Source organism: Psittacula echo (genome assembly GCF_963264785.1).
Source record: "Psittacula echo genome assembly, chromosome: 18".
Lineage (NCBI taxonomy): Eukaryota > Metazoa > Chordata > Aves > Psittaciformes > Psittacidae > Psittacula > Psittacula echo.
The window spans coordinates 2,563,545-2,580,127 of NC_137754.1; the positions used below are offsets into that span (position 1 = coordinate 2,563,545).

The window sequence follows — 16,583 nt, forward strand, 5'->3', positions numbered from 1 at the left end:
GGGGGGCAAGCAAGGAGGGAGGGAAAAGCAAAGAAATGGGGGGCATGGGTGCTGGAAGTTTCTATCTGTGCTTTGCTTGACTCCTGTTGCTGGTGCATTGAGCTCTCCCAACCAGCCTGGGAGCTGATCAAGAATGTGCTCTGGGCTAGGATTGTGTTTGTATCTTGATCAGCATGCAAGATCCTTCTGTAGCAGCACTGAATCAGTTTGTGCCTCAGCAATGTCCTCTGCGATTTTAGCATGGAAATATGCTCATGTCTTGGCAAAGGAATAATGTTATTGAAATAGCCTTGGTCCACTCTGTCTAGCACAAACACCTCTTCATTTTACACAGGGTTCATATCAGGAATGCTTCTGTAGACAAAACTGCCTGGGGACTAAGCCTTTTTTGGCCACATATATGTAGAAAAATGGAAGGGATTTGGGGAATAGTCAAATCCTGCCAGGTAGTTCCAGCAAAAATTTATTGCTCTTCACCTTGGAGCATGATTGGGTTTCTCATCTCCATTGCTCCCACCTGACGCTGCTGAGACTCTCGCTGCTCCGAGGCTGGAAGCCCCAGTTTTCCTTGCATATGTAAAGCTGAGGAACAGGGTGATCCTTTGAAGATGATAGTGCTGGTGTTAGCACTGATTTCTGCCAGGTTACCAACCAACTTCTGCATTGCCACAAGGTGTGATGTACACCAGGAAAATCAGTTCTGTCTTTTTTGGCATCACTTCTGACTGCCTCAACCTGTAATCTGTGAAATTACAGGAACATAATTTCACAAAGGCTCATGGTCAGGTTCCTTTTTAGGCAAATATACATCAATAAGAAGTATTTTTAGCACCCACTTGGTGTAAGAAATGAAGATTATTAGAAACCTTGTGGTTTATTATAGACTTGGAAATAAACACCTTTAACACCAAAGCTGGTAGAGACAGTGTAGAAGAATCATTGTTCTTTGAGTAATGAAGAGCCCTAAACTTGGGGGAGGAGAATGTGTAACATCAGATTAAAACTCTGCATGGAATGATTTTACTGTTTCTCTTCTGTCATTTGAGATTACTTATAAATAAAGACACCTTGATAAAGGCAGAGAACCCCAGGCATGTTTTAATGAGGCTAAAACTACCCCTTTATTTAGAGCTTACACTGAGGACTAGAAACCCTCTCTGCTCTTAGCTATTAAGCTGTTATTTGGCCTAATCTAAGCTAGAGATGGGACCTGGTTCTATTCACGGCCATGAGCTCTGATTGACTCTGGTCAGGTCGGCTTTTGTTCAGGGCTTTCAATGACCCCAAACCGTCTTATCAAGGATACTGTTTCCGAGTCACTTAGCAACAAATATGTCCCCAACATTCCAAGCTCTTTAAAACAAAACATGAAGTTGGGAACCAGCCTCCTGACGTATTTTGTGCGTCTTGGCATGCAGAATTAATGGATAGCAAAGTTGAGTCAAGATTAGGGAAAGCTTTATTGAGAGACGGTATTTGGGGGTTGACGTCGGCGTGAATGCAGTGAGAGACTCTGGCTGCTGATGTTGCAGTCAATAGTGTTAAATAGGTGAGAAGCTGGCACCCTGGTTGATTGGATAACGCGTTTTTCAGCTTAAGCTTCCCAGACAGCCATTAGTGTTAGCTGTAGCACCTCTTTCGAGTGGTAATCGAGAAAAGAAAGCAGAGAAGTGAAGTCAATTTGTTTTAAAATAACAAAAACGTTTGCAGCAGCATTCGCTCTGCTCCAGGAGCCTTCAAATCAAGCAGGGAAATCAGAACAAGTCAATCGCCTTCATTTGCACAAGAGCGACACTTCCCCGCGGACTGATACGAGGAACCTGCTTAAATTACTTTGCCCCCGCCACAATGCAGTCCCTGTGAGTGGTTGATCTGTTTGGGATCTCCAGAGATCACCACCAGAGCTTTAGCCATGATGAGAAGCTCTACAGACAGTTACGAGCTGCTTGAAGGGGTCTGTAGCAAACAGCACAAGCCCTCCTGTTCCACAACAACTCGGAGAACGGGATGCCCAGGGCAGGATCACAAGCCCTTGCTCAGCTGTATATGTGCTGTAACCTGGCACATCAGCCCCATCGGCAATCACAACCAGTCAAGCCCATGAAGGGTCGGCCTCGCTGCTTTACCTAAAGCCTCTGCGCATCTTCGTCAGGCTTTGGTTTTTTCTCTTCTCTTCCCGACCATTCTGTTTATAAACAACAGAGCTCTTTGTACTGAACTTCCCTGGAAGTTTTTATTTGCCCTTACACACGTCGTTAGAGGAATATTTACTGCAACACCTCCTAGTTCAGTGCTTTGTTTACTAGCTTCATGTGGGAAAATCTCTTTTCCAATGACTCATTAACTGAAGACCCGTTTCCTGATGAACTGGACCAATCCACACAGCTTCCCCGGGACTCTTGCTACCCCCAAAGGAGAGGGCAGTTACCAACCTAACAATAATGGAGCTTATAAAGAATGGAAATCCTTCGAGGTGCATATTTACAAGGGCCTTTCATCACTAAAAGATGCAGACTGGCTCCAAGAAGAATTAAAAAAGTACTGAAGGGAGATGGGTGCCAAAATGCTTTTGTAAACCAAGCCCTTGATCTAAACCTGATGCCTGAAGATCTGATGGGAAATGTCAGTAGTCAAAAGCATAATCTCATCCTTTCATATCTCCGCCAGTTCTAGGCTTGGGGAGGGGGGAAAGGGTAATTTGGGGCATTGTTTTACTTTGAAAGTGTTTAAAATAATAGCGGAGAGGTTTCTTTTTTAGAGAAAATTGGCAAAATGGTTGGTCTTTCATAGGGGGTTAGGAAAGTCAAGCTTTTTTTTCTTTCCATCCACACCAATTTCACAGAAAAGGCTTCAAAGCTGTTCTATTTAATAAGATGCTCTCCAAACCCCCATTTTTGCTTGATTTCACCCACCCTTCCATGTCTACTGGTTATAGTGAAATTTTGCCATTTCACAGAAAATTTATATATATATATATATAAACCTAAAGAATATCACGTACCCTGCGCAGTCCTGTAAATCTCTTCTTTGGCGTTAACTCTGCCCTTTTTTATCAAGGTACATGTGTGATAGGAAAAGGGGAATAGGCATGAGCCCCTCCTGCAAGGGATGTAGGTTCAACTGCTTTCCCCATGGCCCGGGAGCTGTGCAGGTCAGCCGTAATTGGAGCACTGGGTCATCTCTGCTGTTTAAAGGTCCTTTTCACCCTGTTCTGTGTGATGCCAACACAGCTTAATGGTCGGCTGTGGCTGGGCTTGCAGGCAGTTCCGCTGACTCCATGGGGGGTAATGACAAGCGTGAGTTTTATGCTTGGCTCTAAGCTCTTTTCATCTTTTTAAACTGATGAAAGCCCTGCCAGCAAGTTCTGGGTTGATTTTTTTTTATGGGAACTGTGGGGGCTTGGCACTGCAGAGTGTCGCCCCTGGTCTTCCAGCCGAGAGGCAGAGATCTCCCCCTTCTTGTGGTTTATCTAAGCGCTCTCTATCTGATGCAACAAAATGCTGAGGTGGGACTTGCCTCTGTCTGTCTGTTTGTTTGTGTCAGACACTTGTTCCCCGTTTATCTGCTTGATCAAAACAGGTTACACCAAGCAAAGCTACTTCCCTTTGATTTCATCTGTTGAGGCTATGGGGGGGAAGCCAAAAGGGCGATAGGGAAGCTCTTCAAACACAACCATCGGTAACTGAATAGCTGCAGGCGCTCCGAACATCTTCTTTCCCCGCCCTGTAACACGGGGAACTGGCCAGCCTGCCAGGAGCCCAGGGCGGGGTGCCATGGGCACTCCAGCACTTGGGGTGTGTATGTGTGGGTGCAATATAGGGCAGCCCCACAGCACTATTTCTGCCTTGGGAGCCATCGCTATCACTCCTCGGGTTGGTGGTGCTTGGCTGACCTCATGGTTTTGCCCAGCTCCAGGATCTTGAAGAGCAGCAGCCAGGTAGAGGAGTGTGGTTTCCTGGGGAAGGCACATGGAGCCAGAAAGATGGGCTCTGGTGGCCATGGTAGCAGGGTTATATAGCCCTCACACCTCTGGTAACCTATCTGAGTGCATTAGGAAGCAATAAAGCAGATGCCTTCTCTCTGACAGTAAGAAAGATCCTTTCCTTTAGATACCAAGAAAATGAAAAGGGTAAGGAGATATGCATCCACTCCTATGGTATTGCAAAATGTCCCTTTTGGACACTATGCATGTCATTCTTCTCCCCCTGCATCCTCAACTTCAACTACCTTGTGCCTATGGAAGGATGTCAGCATCGCATACTTCATTCCTCTGCTGCTGCCAGACACCTAAGGTCCCTTGGCAGTGGAGGAGAGAACCCAAGGGCAGCTCTTAAACTAGACACCAGAGCTCCACCCAGTGCTCTGGTTTCTTTGTCACTGCTTTTTGCATTAAATCCATACCAGGGCAGATGGAAAAGCAGAGACCATGTCTCAGTCTGTCTCTCTGCCACAAACTTAATGAAGTCTATGCCTGTTCCTCGGCTCCAAAGCGAGGGTCCTGATGTCTTCTCCCACCTTTTTGCCTGGCTGTAAGCTCTGTGATGCAGGTGCTGCTCTCCCTAGGGATGGGTACACAGCTCTGGGCAGAGTGCACTGCACTGGGAAAGCTGTTTATTGCATTCCAATTGCAGGTGTTGGGGTAGGGTCTCTCTAAAGGCAATGGCTCATGCTGGGATAGGGTACGGTGCCTCTGATGTCCGAGTCAACTTCCAACTTGGGTAAAAGGACACGTGCACCAGCGAGGGATATCAGATGGAGCAATGCAATGGCTTGTGCGCGATGAGCTGATGGGTGCTCAGGCTGTGCTGCTTGGTGCGCAGGAACACTCCTTGTCGCAGGCAAGCTTAAAGACTGCACAGCCTGAGCTTTTCTATTGCCTTTTGTTACCTCTTCAGATGGGGCTGGAAGCACATTGCCAGCCCTAAGCCTTTTGAGGAAACTTGGCCTTCTCTGGCCCCACACTGAGCCTAGTCCTTGGCTACGCCTTTGCTCTCCAAGGAGAGCTCTCCCTGGTGAAACTTCCCACAAAGCCTCCAGGATTTCTCTTGTCTCTTCCCCCTGCAGCCATGCACAGCCCCAGGACAAGCTCCGGATAAATGAAAGCAGCAGCAGTTGGGCTGGAAACAGCTGGTTGCTATGGCAATTGGGCCTGCTTAGGATTTGCATAAGGCTGATGATTTTCATAGCACAGCCACATTTAAGGCGAGCAGGAGAAATTTCCATATTCCCAGCTCCGAGTCAGTTGGGGCGTGGGGGAGGACAGGAGGGGGGGTATTTGAAATTCAAATGAAGGTGATTAGGGTTTGAGGTTGGCTTATTTTATATTTTATATATATAATTTTTTTTTTCCCCTTAAACATCCCATTATGGAAGAGGATAAAAAAGGATGGGAAGGGGAAAGGGGAACAAAAGGCTGGTTTGACTTGAATTAGAGGGGCAAAGGAAGAGCTGGTCTGATCTGCCTCTTGCCTCTGGTCTAAGAGAAGAGACTTGCCCTCTCCCAGCACCTGCAGGTGAAATGTTTTCCGTGGGAACAACTGCTGCCCTCGGGTTTCCTTCTGGAAACTGCCCCAGTCTCCCACAGTTGCTGTCCTCCTTTCTCCCCCTACTCCACACGAAGGGTATATTGCACTTGGAGCTGCAATGGGACTAGAAGATGGGATTCCTTTGAGGCACTGCTGACAAAGGAAAGGTGTTTTTATAACCCAGGGGGTTCCACCCAAATGGAACACTTATCTTCAGTGAAAGCTTCCCCTGGAGTCTGTAGCTGCCTGACTGAGTCAGCACAGATTCACTTTTCTGGCTAACCAGCCTTAACTTTCCCATGGCGATGCTCTTGATGCCCCGGTTTGGTCTGGTTTTGTCTTTAGAGAAAATGGTTAAGATGAAAGCTGCAGCTCCGTCTGCCTGCCTCAAACTCCCCATCCTGTTCACACTTTCTCCTGCTCCCTTTAAAAACTACTTAAGGTAAGACTTGGGAGCAGCATCCCAGCAGGATCCAGGGAACTGACTGGTGCCTGCTCAGCTGCAGTTTCTGCTTCCACTGGATGCAGCTGGAGGGAATTGGGGGCAGCCACTAATATGGAGAGAAGGTGATTAAAGTGAGCTCCTTTCCTTGCTAGTCCTGGAGGAGAAGCTGGTCTGACTGCTGGGAAGAGTAGTATGAGGGCTATGGCTTGGTATTTGCTTGAGTCTCCAAAGTGAATTGAAATTCTAAGTGTATTTGATGCTGAATATCGTTTTTGCTTAATAGAATACATTCTTCTCAGTGCAGGTGAGCATTTTGCTCAATCTCCAGTGTGTGGGTCAAGTATTTTTTATAGTGGCAGTGATTGTTGCCACTCTTTACCCACTCATGAGTAATCTCTTATCTTCCCATGTTGTCTGAGGCGAGAGATTTGATTCTTGTCTCAGTTTAACGGCTGAATTTCTCAGCTCCTGGAAAATGTACATTGAAAGGCACTCTGCATCTGGCCTGCTTTGCCAGTCCCTAATGGTGTTGTGCTTTATCAGCTGGAGTGCTAAAATCTTCAGGATAGGTGAGATTCATCTTAATTTTAGTTATTCAATACTTTGAGGCTGAAGTCTGACCTGCTCACCCCAGGCTCCTTGTACAGTCAATAATGAAAATAGGTATCTCCAGAAGGTGATTCATCTCCCTGCCGTCTATCTCGGGGGTAAGATGAATTGCCCTCTGGAAGCGCCTGCTTCCTCTCCATGGCTGTAAAGGGAGCCTAGAGCAATTGGCTCAGAATTAGACACCTAAAAGTTAGACATCTAAGCCCAGGCAGCTGAATCCCCTGCCTGGTGTCTGCCTGGCACTGTTCCTCCATTGCCGTTCAGCTGTTCCGAATTTCCCTCCCAAATGCATGCGGCAGAAAACTGATTCCCTGTGGGAATTCCCCAACACCTGTTCAAGATTGAAATCACCTTTTCATTGCCTGTCCCTGTGTGCAGCTGAGATCAAACCGTGGGGTGAATTCAGTGTGGAGTTGGGTGGGAAGAGGTATAAGGTTAGCCTTCTGGTTTCAGCCCTGTTTTTGTCATGGGGTGAAAAGCCACGGGCGGTTGTCACTCCCTATAGGTGACGTCTGCATGTTGCTGCGTGTGTTTACCTGGCAAAGATGAAGGCACATTACAATCTTGATTTTACTTTTCTCCCATTCGGGTGCTTTTATCCTCAAGCGCTGGACTGGCTCAGCGGCTTCCAGTGGGAATGGTGTCGGTTCTGACAGAGCGCTTGTCTTTGGTTTTCAGAGCAAGCACCACATTCCAGGCAGGGGGAATGGCAGCGGGTGGGGGGGAGCTGTCCGGAACTGTTCTGCTGCTCCCATCCCCAGAGAAACCTCCCCAGGCAAACTCGCACCAGATCTGATGCCAGTGCTATGCAAAACAGCTGCCAGGTGAACCAAGGAGAGCAGCAGAGTCCTTGTCTGCCGTGCTGAGCTTATCGCTGCCTTTTTTCCCCCTGTCCAGAACAGCGGTAAAGAGGGGAATGAAGGCTTGTTAGATGAGGAAGCTCCTGGGAACCACAGTGCAAGGGGCTCAGAGTGATCCTTCTCCATTTAAATGCCAAGGCTTCCCCTGTTTGATGGAATTTAAGGAAGGGAGGACTGCATCTAGCAGATATTTTGGATCCATTGTGCCTGGCTGGTGAAGCAAGAGGCAAGTTGCTGGCTGGTGTGAAGCTCCATTAACGTTAGTGGAGTTCTGGCATTTTACAGCAGCAGAGAACCTGCTGCCTCTTACACTTTCCTTTCTTTTTATCTCCTGGAGCTAGAAAAGATTAAATCTTAAGTGCAGATCCTCATTGTTTGAACAGCCTGCTCCTTTAAGGAGAGAAACGACTACTTCAGTGCGAGTTCTGACGTGGATAGAAACTGTGAGAAAATGGAATCTAATTTGATCATATTTGTAGGAAAGTTACTGATTTAAGAGAAAGAGGAGAATTGTTATCCCTATTGTACCCAGACCTTGGCTTGCAGCTGGAATCGCTTCAATTTTGCTCAAACTCAAGCTTTTACTGAAATAGACAAAAACAAGACTCATTTGCAAATAAATCTGTGCACAAACGCTTCTGCTGAAACATTGAGGAGATTTGTGTATCCAGCTTCCATTTACATAACCAGTGGGAATAGAAATAACCTCGCCCGGTTTTAAATATCTCACTATTGGACATCTAAGGCTGAACTAGTTGCCCCTGGGTCCCTTTGTAGTCAATAAAGAGAAATAGTCATCTCCAGAGGGCCATTCATCTCAGCTTAAGATAGGCATCTGAGATAGGTCAAATGAATGGCCTCTGGAGGTGCCTATTTCTTCTCGCTGTCTACCAAGACAGCCTGGGGCAGTTATCTCAGACTTAGACGCCCAAGCTACGACTGAGTTAATGTCATTCTCCATGCATATTTGCAATATGCTCCACTGTCACAAAATACCTGGCTGAGGTGCTCCCAAACATCCCTGGTGATCTGCAGTGGGATGTGCAAGAGAACAGAGGGTAGGACTTGCAGGAAGCAGTGTCTGGCCTTGTAGGAGAGGAAGGGAAAAAGAAAGGCAGAAGCCTGTCAGCTGCACATGCTGGTGATGGGAGGAAAAAGTAAGAGATGGGAAGGCTGGAAGAGGAGGAAACAATAAGCAGGAGAACTTGGGCCTGGTATTAGCAGTGCAGAGCAATGCATCTCTGTTCCAGCTGTGTGTCTCAAGTTCCAAGTTTTGGGGGTGTATGAGAGTGACTCAGAGCCATCAGCACTGGCACCTAGGGATTAACCTCAAGGTCTTTGGATCTTGCCTCATCAACGCGCTGCATTTGAACAGGAGCAAAACTCTTGTATCCGAGAAATCAGAAGATAACCTTTTGCTTCCTGTTCTGTTTTAGCAGCTAGCTTTATTTCCTCCTTCTCTTCTTCTTGCCTTTCTTCCCTTTAGCTACTGCCTCTAGATTGCATCAACCCACCGAGGGTTTGTTTCAAAGGTAGAAACTGCAGGCCTTGAAGATCCTCACACGGTCCTGCTCAGGTGTGTGGATACTGATTGCGATCATCTATTAACACTATCAGCATTCCCATCGTTATGTGTGCAGTTGTTGGCTCTTGGGGTGTAGAGCTGGAACGCAATGAATGAACGAATTCCCCGGGCAGGAGCAGCTGGAGAGGGGTGGTCAGGGAGCAGATGGTTACAGTGAGAGGCATGGAAGCACGTGGCAAGTTGGAGGTTGTAGTAGAGTGGGGAATTACATGGAAGAAGATAAAGACCTGAGATTGGGAAGAGAAAAAGCTTTGAGAAGCGAGTCTGGAGGAAGCCAGGAAGTGAGGGCAGGCTCTAGCACAGCAGAAATGCAGACAAGCTGGGGGAGAAGGTGCAGAGCTGGATCTAGGTTGAGTTGCAGATGATGAGAAGATAGAGGAGATTTCAGAGCTGGGGGGCAACAGCTTGTTCTGCTGTGAAATAGTGCTGTGGTATTGCTTGGAAGGGAAGACCTACAGCTCAGCCTCACAAGAGCAACAAAGGCAGCTCAGTTTCCACAGTCAATGCTGCTAACACGCTGAAGATTAAATCTCCAGAGCTGTTTCTAGATAGCAGAGAACAGGGTGCCATGAAATCATTATGGTTTGACTCTAAAATATTTTGCCATCTAATAATTGTACCAAGCATGCTCCCCCTGAGGGTCAAAAAGAGCCATGCTGACTTGCCTGGGAATATTGTGTATAGTGCAAGCTGGAAAACTGTGTGCTAGGATAGGATAGGGGCTTGTTCCATTGAAGAAAGCAAGTCAGTGGGAGTGCTGGATTTGCACTGCTGCCTGCACAACCTCTATTAACCACTTTCCAACTTTATGCAAGAGAGAAATGAACTGAAAAACATGATGTGTTGAAGCTTGATCAGATCACAGGGCATGGGCTATGCTTTATGGGGAACGTTATACTCAAAAAGCAGAAGGAAGAGGCCCTCGGGGCTTGTGCCTGTGGGATGTAAGCAATTTCAGGCTGTTTACCACCAGCTCAGTTGGATTAGAAGAGAATGACTTAGGGAATGGATTGCAAAGGGAAGGGGTTTCTTGGGGTTGCCTCTGCAACTAAAGAGGCTTCGTGGAATCCCTTAAAGCATTCATATCTATGGAGCATACAACTTTTCCTCTGTGATATTCTTGATGAATTTGGCAGGTGTGATGGAGGGGGGGAAATGTTTATCATCAAAGGGGAATGAGTGAGGGCCTGTGCGGTACCTTCAGGCTGAAACCTGTCTGATTTTTCCCCCTCTGCCTGCCAATCTCTCTTGGAATCAAGGAGACGCCTCTTGAGCACAACCCCACGGCACCCTCTGTTCCTTTAGATATCCCGTAATTACTTGGTGCCACATGGGTTCCCGAAGATCCCTGGTTCACAGCCTTGGCCACCTGTTTGCTAGCTTCTCCCACAGTCAGTTCTTCTTTCATGTACAGTGCCATGGTCATGGATTTCCCTGGATATTTGTAATGTCCTCCAGCTCACCTCTGCTGGAATCTCCCTTGCAGTCAGTGAGCTTTCCCCCACCCTCACTGCTTGGCCAGGTATCTCCAGGGCAGAAGCTTTTTCTGTTTAACTTCAGCAAAGGCTGATACCTCCAAATGTTGCAAAAGCTGCCTTTGTATTCCCATTGCTGCCTTCACGTTGACTCCACCTTCCTCCTCCTCCTCTCCTTGCTCTTACAACAAACTGAGCTGGGCCAGCAGTGTGTCTTTGCTTATGTGTGTTCTAAGTTGTGGAAAGTTTAAATCAGTGCTGTCATTAATCCTGAGATTTTCGTTTGTTTCATTGTAGGGAATGAACAGAATGGGCTGGACTTTAACAGGCAGGTAAGACGCTCCCTGGGTTACCAGGTATTCTCCTCCTTTCTTGCCTTATTGTTTTTTAATTGCTCATCTTGCTGAGTCTCAGGCAGCTACTGCTAAGAGATAAAACTGTTAGGTCAGAAGCTACCATTAAACAGACCACATAAATTCTTTGCAATTCCCCTTGTGGGATAGGATGACAGATTAAACTCCTGGTTTCCAGGCCTTCCTATTTCATAGAAGTTCAGTTAATTATAGAGTATCTTTAAATCACCATTTGCTTCAGGCTTTTTCTGGCTTTTTAATTTTTCCCATTGTCATTTGGAAACAAAAGGGACCTCAGTTACACTGGCAAATGTGCAAATCCCGCCCCAAACCCCCATGCATTTCCACTGTTTGTGACACTGGCGCTGAAAGCACTGTGGTACGCAAGTCTAAGAGCACAGGGCTGACTCACAGGAGTATCAGCAAGGACTGAGGAGGAGGTGGTTTGCGGTCTTGGAGTGCACAGGTCAAGACCAGGCCTGCCTACAATGACAGATTCCTCTTTGCAAGACAGTGGGGAAAGGGACAGCAGATAAAAGGAAGTGTTTCTTGCAGGGTAAGCGAGCCCTAATTGCAAGCAAACGTGTCAGGGACCGTTGTCTTTGCTGTGATTGTTGTTATCCTCCTATTTCATACAGCTGAAAACAACCCCTGTCTCCTTGAGTGCCTGCAAAGGCTTCCTACTCATGGCAGATGGGCAGCACTGTGACTCTTCGGTCCTTCCAGCTTGCCATTGTGGCTCTGGTCTGACAGATGTCAGCAAGCTGCTGTTTGTTTGTTTGGTTTGGCTGCTCTGGCTTTGGGTGGGTCGTAACTTCCTGTCAAAGGTGTCTTGACATGTTCAGCCATCTTCCAGGTTTTTGGAATACTGAGCTGAAAACAAAAAGTCTTGTGTCTCCAGCTCTGGGGATTGCAGAGCCCAAAGCACAGGCTTTCTGCACGCCAAGAGAAGAATCCAATCTACTTCTAAGTAGTGATAAAAGAAAATTCCCCCGAGATAGAAATAAGCCATGAAGGTAGAAGATCACTGCAAACTTTTCCTATGGCAGCACCACAAAGATGTTAGAACTGGAAGCTGGGCTGAGGTTAATCAAGGAAATGTTATTGACTGTGGTGAAGTGGTGCTGATTTACAGCCACTGATGATCAGACCCATTATCTTTAAGGTCCTAGTCCTCTGCATGTCACTGAGTGAGCAGATGCTGGTAAAGTCGTGGGGGCAGACAGCTTCGCATCACAGGCAGTCGGGTTTGGGCCAGACTCAGCTTGATAGAAATGTCCTCCTCCCCAAAAGAGATTGGGGTTTTGTGACAGCTTTTTGTAGCATTCACTTCTTTTCCCCTTCTACCAAAAGGGTGCTACAAACTCCCTTCCATTTGGGCCTGCACCTCTGTGCCATTGAGCAGCAAACTTGACTGGGGACCTATTGAGGTTTAAAAAGCAGAAGCCTGGGAGAAAGCTTATTTTAATGTTGTGTTCTTGTTTTGTTTGGGGGTTTTCTTTAATCTGGTTTGATTCCCCACATGAAATGTTCTTCCAGCAATGCCAGGGCTGGGGTTGTTAACAGTCCATGTGAGTGGACACAAGCATGAGCAAACGGCTCTTTGTCTCCCTCTCTTGGCTCTCACAAGGCCATGGGTAGACTTGAGCCATTATTATTACTACTATTTGAAATGAGGAGCCCAAATGCACATGGGTTATACACTCACGTTTCAGGTTAACCTCAGCTATTGGTGAATTCATCTTCAATTCACCAAGTAAATTTCAAACGCCGAGAAAGAGGAAGAGGGGGGATATGGAAATCTCAGAGTGTTTTCGTGTGAAATCAGGTGCTGAGCTCTTTGATTTGGGGTGGAGGTTGGTGGGGGTTTAATTTTGGTTTGGGGTTTGAGGTTGGTTTTGGGTGGCATTTCTTCTTTTTGTTACCTTGCAATTCAAGTTCTCAAGCTGAAGCCAAGAAGTATGGTTTGAAACCCAACTCCATCCCGAACGCAAGAGCTGCTGAGCTCTCTTTGACTTTATTTGGAGTGCTGGGCGCTAATCACTTTGAAGATCATAAATCTCACATCGTTTAAGCCTCTCCCCCAGTCTTTGTAGATGGCCTACATTTCAGGTCTGTTTCCCTCCCATGTTACGCTCCAGGCGGGAAGAGCAGGGTGGAGTGACCTGGTTAGACCCCTTACTTGCCTACCAATTCCCTGCTGTGGCTGCACTCACCCTGAAAATGGGGAGGAGGGAAACTCTTGTGGAGTTTGAGGTTTTCAGGCAGTTTGTGGGTCAGCCCTGTGCTTTATGAGAAAGCTGCCTTCTGATCCCTCAACCTATTTGGCAAACATTTCTTCCCCCCCCCCCCCTCCACTCTTCAAACTCTCCTCCCACCTGGATGCAACAGTAATTTGTATGTGAATGAGAGGGAAAAGGGTGTGTATGAAAAAAGCAGCATCTTCTGCCTTGCCTATCTGGTTTGGCTTTTCATTTAGCGAGTCTAATGCTGTTTGTTTCCTGTTTATATCAAGGGAAATGCAAAGAGATAGTAATAAACTTTCACCTTCAGTGCTGGCAACCTGGATAGGGCCATCTGCTTCTTGATGGTTTGGGATCGTGTCCAGAGCATGTCAGGAACAGAGCTGAGGAACTTGCAGATTTACTCAGAGTCTTGCCATGAAAGGACATTGTGTGGGACCAGGGGAAGGTCAGACTGAAAGCATTGAAACAAGAACTTTTCCCTGCTCTAATGTGGTGATGCTGCTGCGGTCTTACCAGGTCTTGTTTGGTTTATTTCTCCATTGGTATATGCAGTGTTCAGCCTTTAAGGAAATAGTGTGTTGTTTGGTTTTGTAGGTTGCTCTGAAGAGAGCTGTTCTAGAGACCCAGGTAATTCACCCTGTGCCTGCAGTTTGTGTTGTCTTCTGGAATACACATACGGAGCTAGGGCTGATGGTTTTGGGAGATGACAGGGCTTGTGTGCACGATAGCCCCGCACATAGTGCCGTGCATCGATCTGCAGCTGGAGGAGGAAAATACACAGATGCTGAATCGCTGACTTCTTTTCCATGAGGAAGTGATGTGTAGGATCGTGTCACCTGTTGGTCCTTGCAGCAATGCAGTCTCTGAGTGCTAGGGAGGAACAAAGGCTCAGATCTCCCTTACTTCCAGAGAAAGGAATGAGAAGTGCTCTCCAAGCCCCTTCATGCTCTCAAACACTGTGTTGGAAGAGAATGCCTGTCTTGAAATCGAGCTGAAAGGTTACGTGCTGCCAGAGCAGGAAAGGTTCAGGAGGATGTACACGTGCTCTGTATTCAAATATGTCGTGCAATTTCACGCCAACAGAAGGCTACCCCTTGCAGACAGGCTATCATTTGTTTAATGATAATGACAGGTTTGATATTGGTATCAATGTGAAGGGGATCCTGCTGTGAGACTTTACCATAAGACAGACAAGCAGGCGTTAATGTGCTTGAGCAGTCCAGGGCTGGGCTGAGCACAGCTTGAATCTTCCTGTTGTTTCTTTACTCCTATCAGTTTATTGTCTTCAATTTGCACCAGTCAGGGGATTTAAGAAGGATATATATCTCTTTCCCACAGGTTTCCTAGAAGTAGGATATTGGGATGGATTTACCTGGGAGAAATAGGTAGCTTGGAGATGTATTGCTGGGGCAGGAGAGATCTTCAGAACACAAACAGAAGCATCCCGAACAAAATAAGAACATAGGATATGCAATTGAAGTGGCCTCGTGTTTCTTACATACATTAGCTCAGCACTTAGTTTTGCACATGGGGTAACAGTGAGTTGTCTCAGATCTTCATAGCTGATGTCCTGTAGAAACATGATATGAGAAATCAGAGTGGGCAAACTGCACCTGAGATCTAAAATCACTGGGGGCTCTTTTTCAGTGCCATTAATAACACTCTGACCTTGTTTGGTACTTTCCACCCACACGTCTGAAGGTTCTTTGCTGATGACTTTAGAACCTTGGTGCCTCTGGAAGGTAGGGAGGCGTTTAACCCTGCCTTACAGATGCAGCAGACACAGACTGACTACCTGGCTTTTCCCAAGGATGCTGAGTACTGTGATTGCTGTTGAAATCAATGGATGCTTTATAGGACAGTTGCCCGTGGACATTAAGGTGTATTTTAATCCAGGGACCTGCTCCTTAGCAGTGCTGGTATATGGACTCTGATTCTCTGATTCATAGTCTTGTGCTCAACCACAGACAAGTTCTTCCTCCCCTCCATCCTTTTGAAGGTGGAAAGAAGGGCCTAACTTGCTAGGTAGTTTGTTATTAATATCTGGGATGCAAAACTCCCTGCAGATTTAATTTCGCTCAATCAGGGCTTCCCTTCCCCCAGGGATCTCTCTCAGTTTTTCACTCCACTTTGCGTTCCCACCTCCCCCTAATCTCATTTGTTCCCTAGATGTCATTTCTGTTCCTGCTTGGCTTTTCCCTGTGGGTAGTTCAGGTTTCAGTCTGCCCTCCAGATTTCCATCCCAGTCCTGTTTTGCCCTCCTCTCAAGGGGAGGTTCACATCCTGCTTCCTTCTCCCCTCTGGGGATCAATTCAGATTTCACTCTCTCTTCTTCTCTGTGTTGCCCCGGGGTATCTGCCGAAATCTTGCATCTGCTTTTCATCTCTTGAGCCTTCATGAACTGGAAATCAGCCCGGCTGTCCCGTATCTGCCTTTACTGACACTGCATCTAAGCTGAATGCTACCTTGGCCTTTCCCTTTTGAAGTCTCCTTGCTCTGTCCTAGGGACAGACTGATTGCATAAATTTGTATGTGTGTTCTAGTTCTCCATTGAAATGCAGCCCTTTGGGAAAACATCAGAGAAAGCCCTGGCTTGAGGGAAAGTCCTCTGTTTCTATATATGGCACTGTTTTGCTTAGGACAGATATGCAGAGGAACCCCTTCTTCAAGCTGGTTTTGCTCTGGCGCCTTGCAGAGGCCCTCAGATGAGATGGCTGGGAACGAACTCCAAAACAGGCCACTGAGTCTCTGGGGAAGCTTGTGAGGGAAAGGGGGATGGAAGCAGGAAGGAGGATTTGGCCTTTTAAAACTTCTTCTCAAGAGGTGGACTGAGACCGCTGATTATGTTAGTCAATAACAGTTGACAGCAACCCAGATTGGCTTCAGACGTGTCTGGGTCCTTAAGATCCAGCTGCAGTCAGTTCATAAACTCCTGCTTTCCTTCTCGAGGCTTAAGAGCAACCTGCGTTTATAAGGTATTTCCTACTCTTGTGGCCTTGGTCCACTGACAATGTAGCTTGTACAGCCATTTCTAAGCTGTCTTAGAGATGAGGGAGAGACAGATAGATCTCTTTGTGCAAATTCCCTGCTCCAGCAGGGCTTCTATCACCCTTTGGGAGATGTTTTCTAGGCTCATAGGGGACAAGCCCTATTTTCACGGACCTGTCTAGAGGGACATAACAATTGTGTCCGTAATAGAAACTAAGCTCAAGGCATGGTTGTCACTGTCAAACCACTACTGAGGTTGCCCAGCACCCTTTTAAGCGGTGAGTTGCAGGAACTACTGTGCATGGATATGACTCTTGTGCCTGCTGGAGAATGGCTCACCAGTAATAAGGAGAGGACTCTGAATTCCTGAAGGCCTTTCATCTGGTGAGCTCCAAGAATTCAATCAAAAGCCTGCACCACCCAGCAAGGGTGGGGCCCTACACCCATTTTGCAGAAGGGCAAGTCATAGCATAAGAAAGTGAAGGTGATGGGCTTTC

At 46.9% G+C, this 16,583-nt stretch overlaps 1 protein-coding gene across 1 annotated transcript in view; it reads left to right on the forward strand.

Annotated features, from left to right (window-relative positions):
- The window catches only part of POU2F3 (POU class 2 homeobox 3), a gene marked incomplete at both ends in the record, with an annotated part of 40,073 nt that overhangs the window by 5,087 nt on the left and 18,403 nt on the right, over nt 1-16,583 (forward strand). The window contains one exon of the mRNA XM_080631734.1: nt 10,797-10,831. Within this exon, the coding sequence (XP_080487860.1) occupies nt 10,797-10,831 (35 nt within the window). The remainder of the gene's footprint in view (nt 1-10,796; nt 10,832-16,583) is intronic.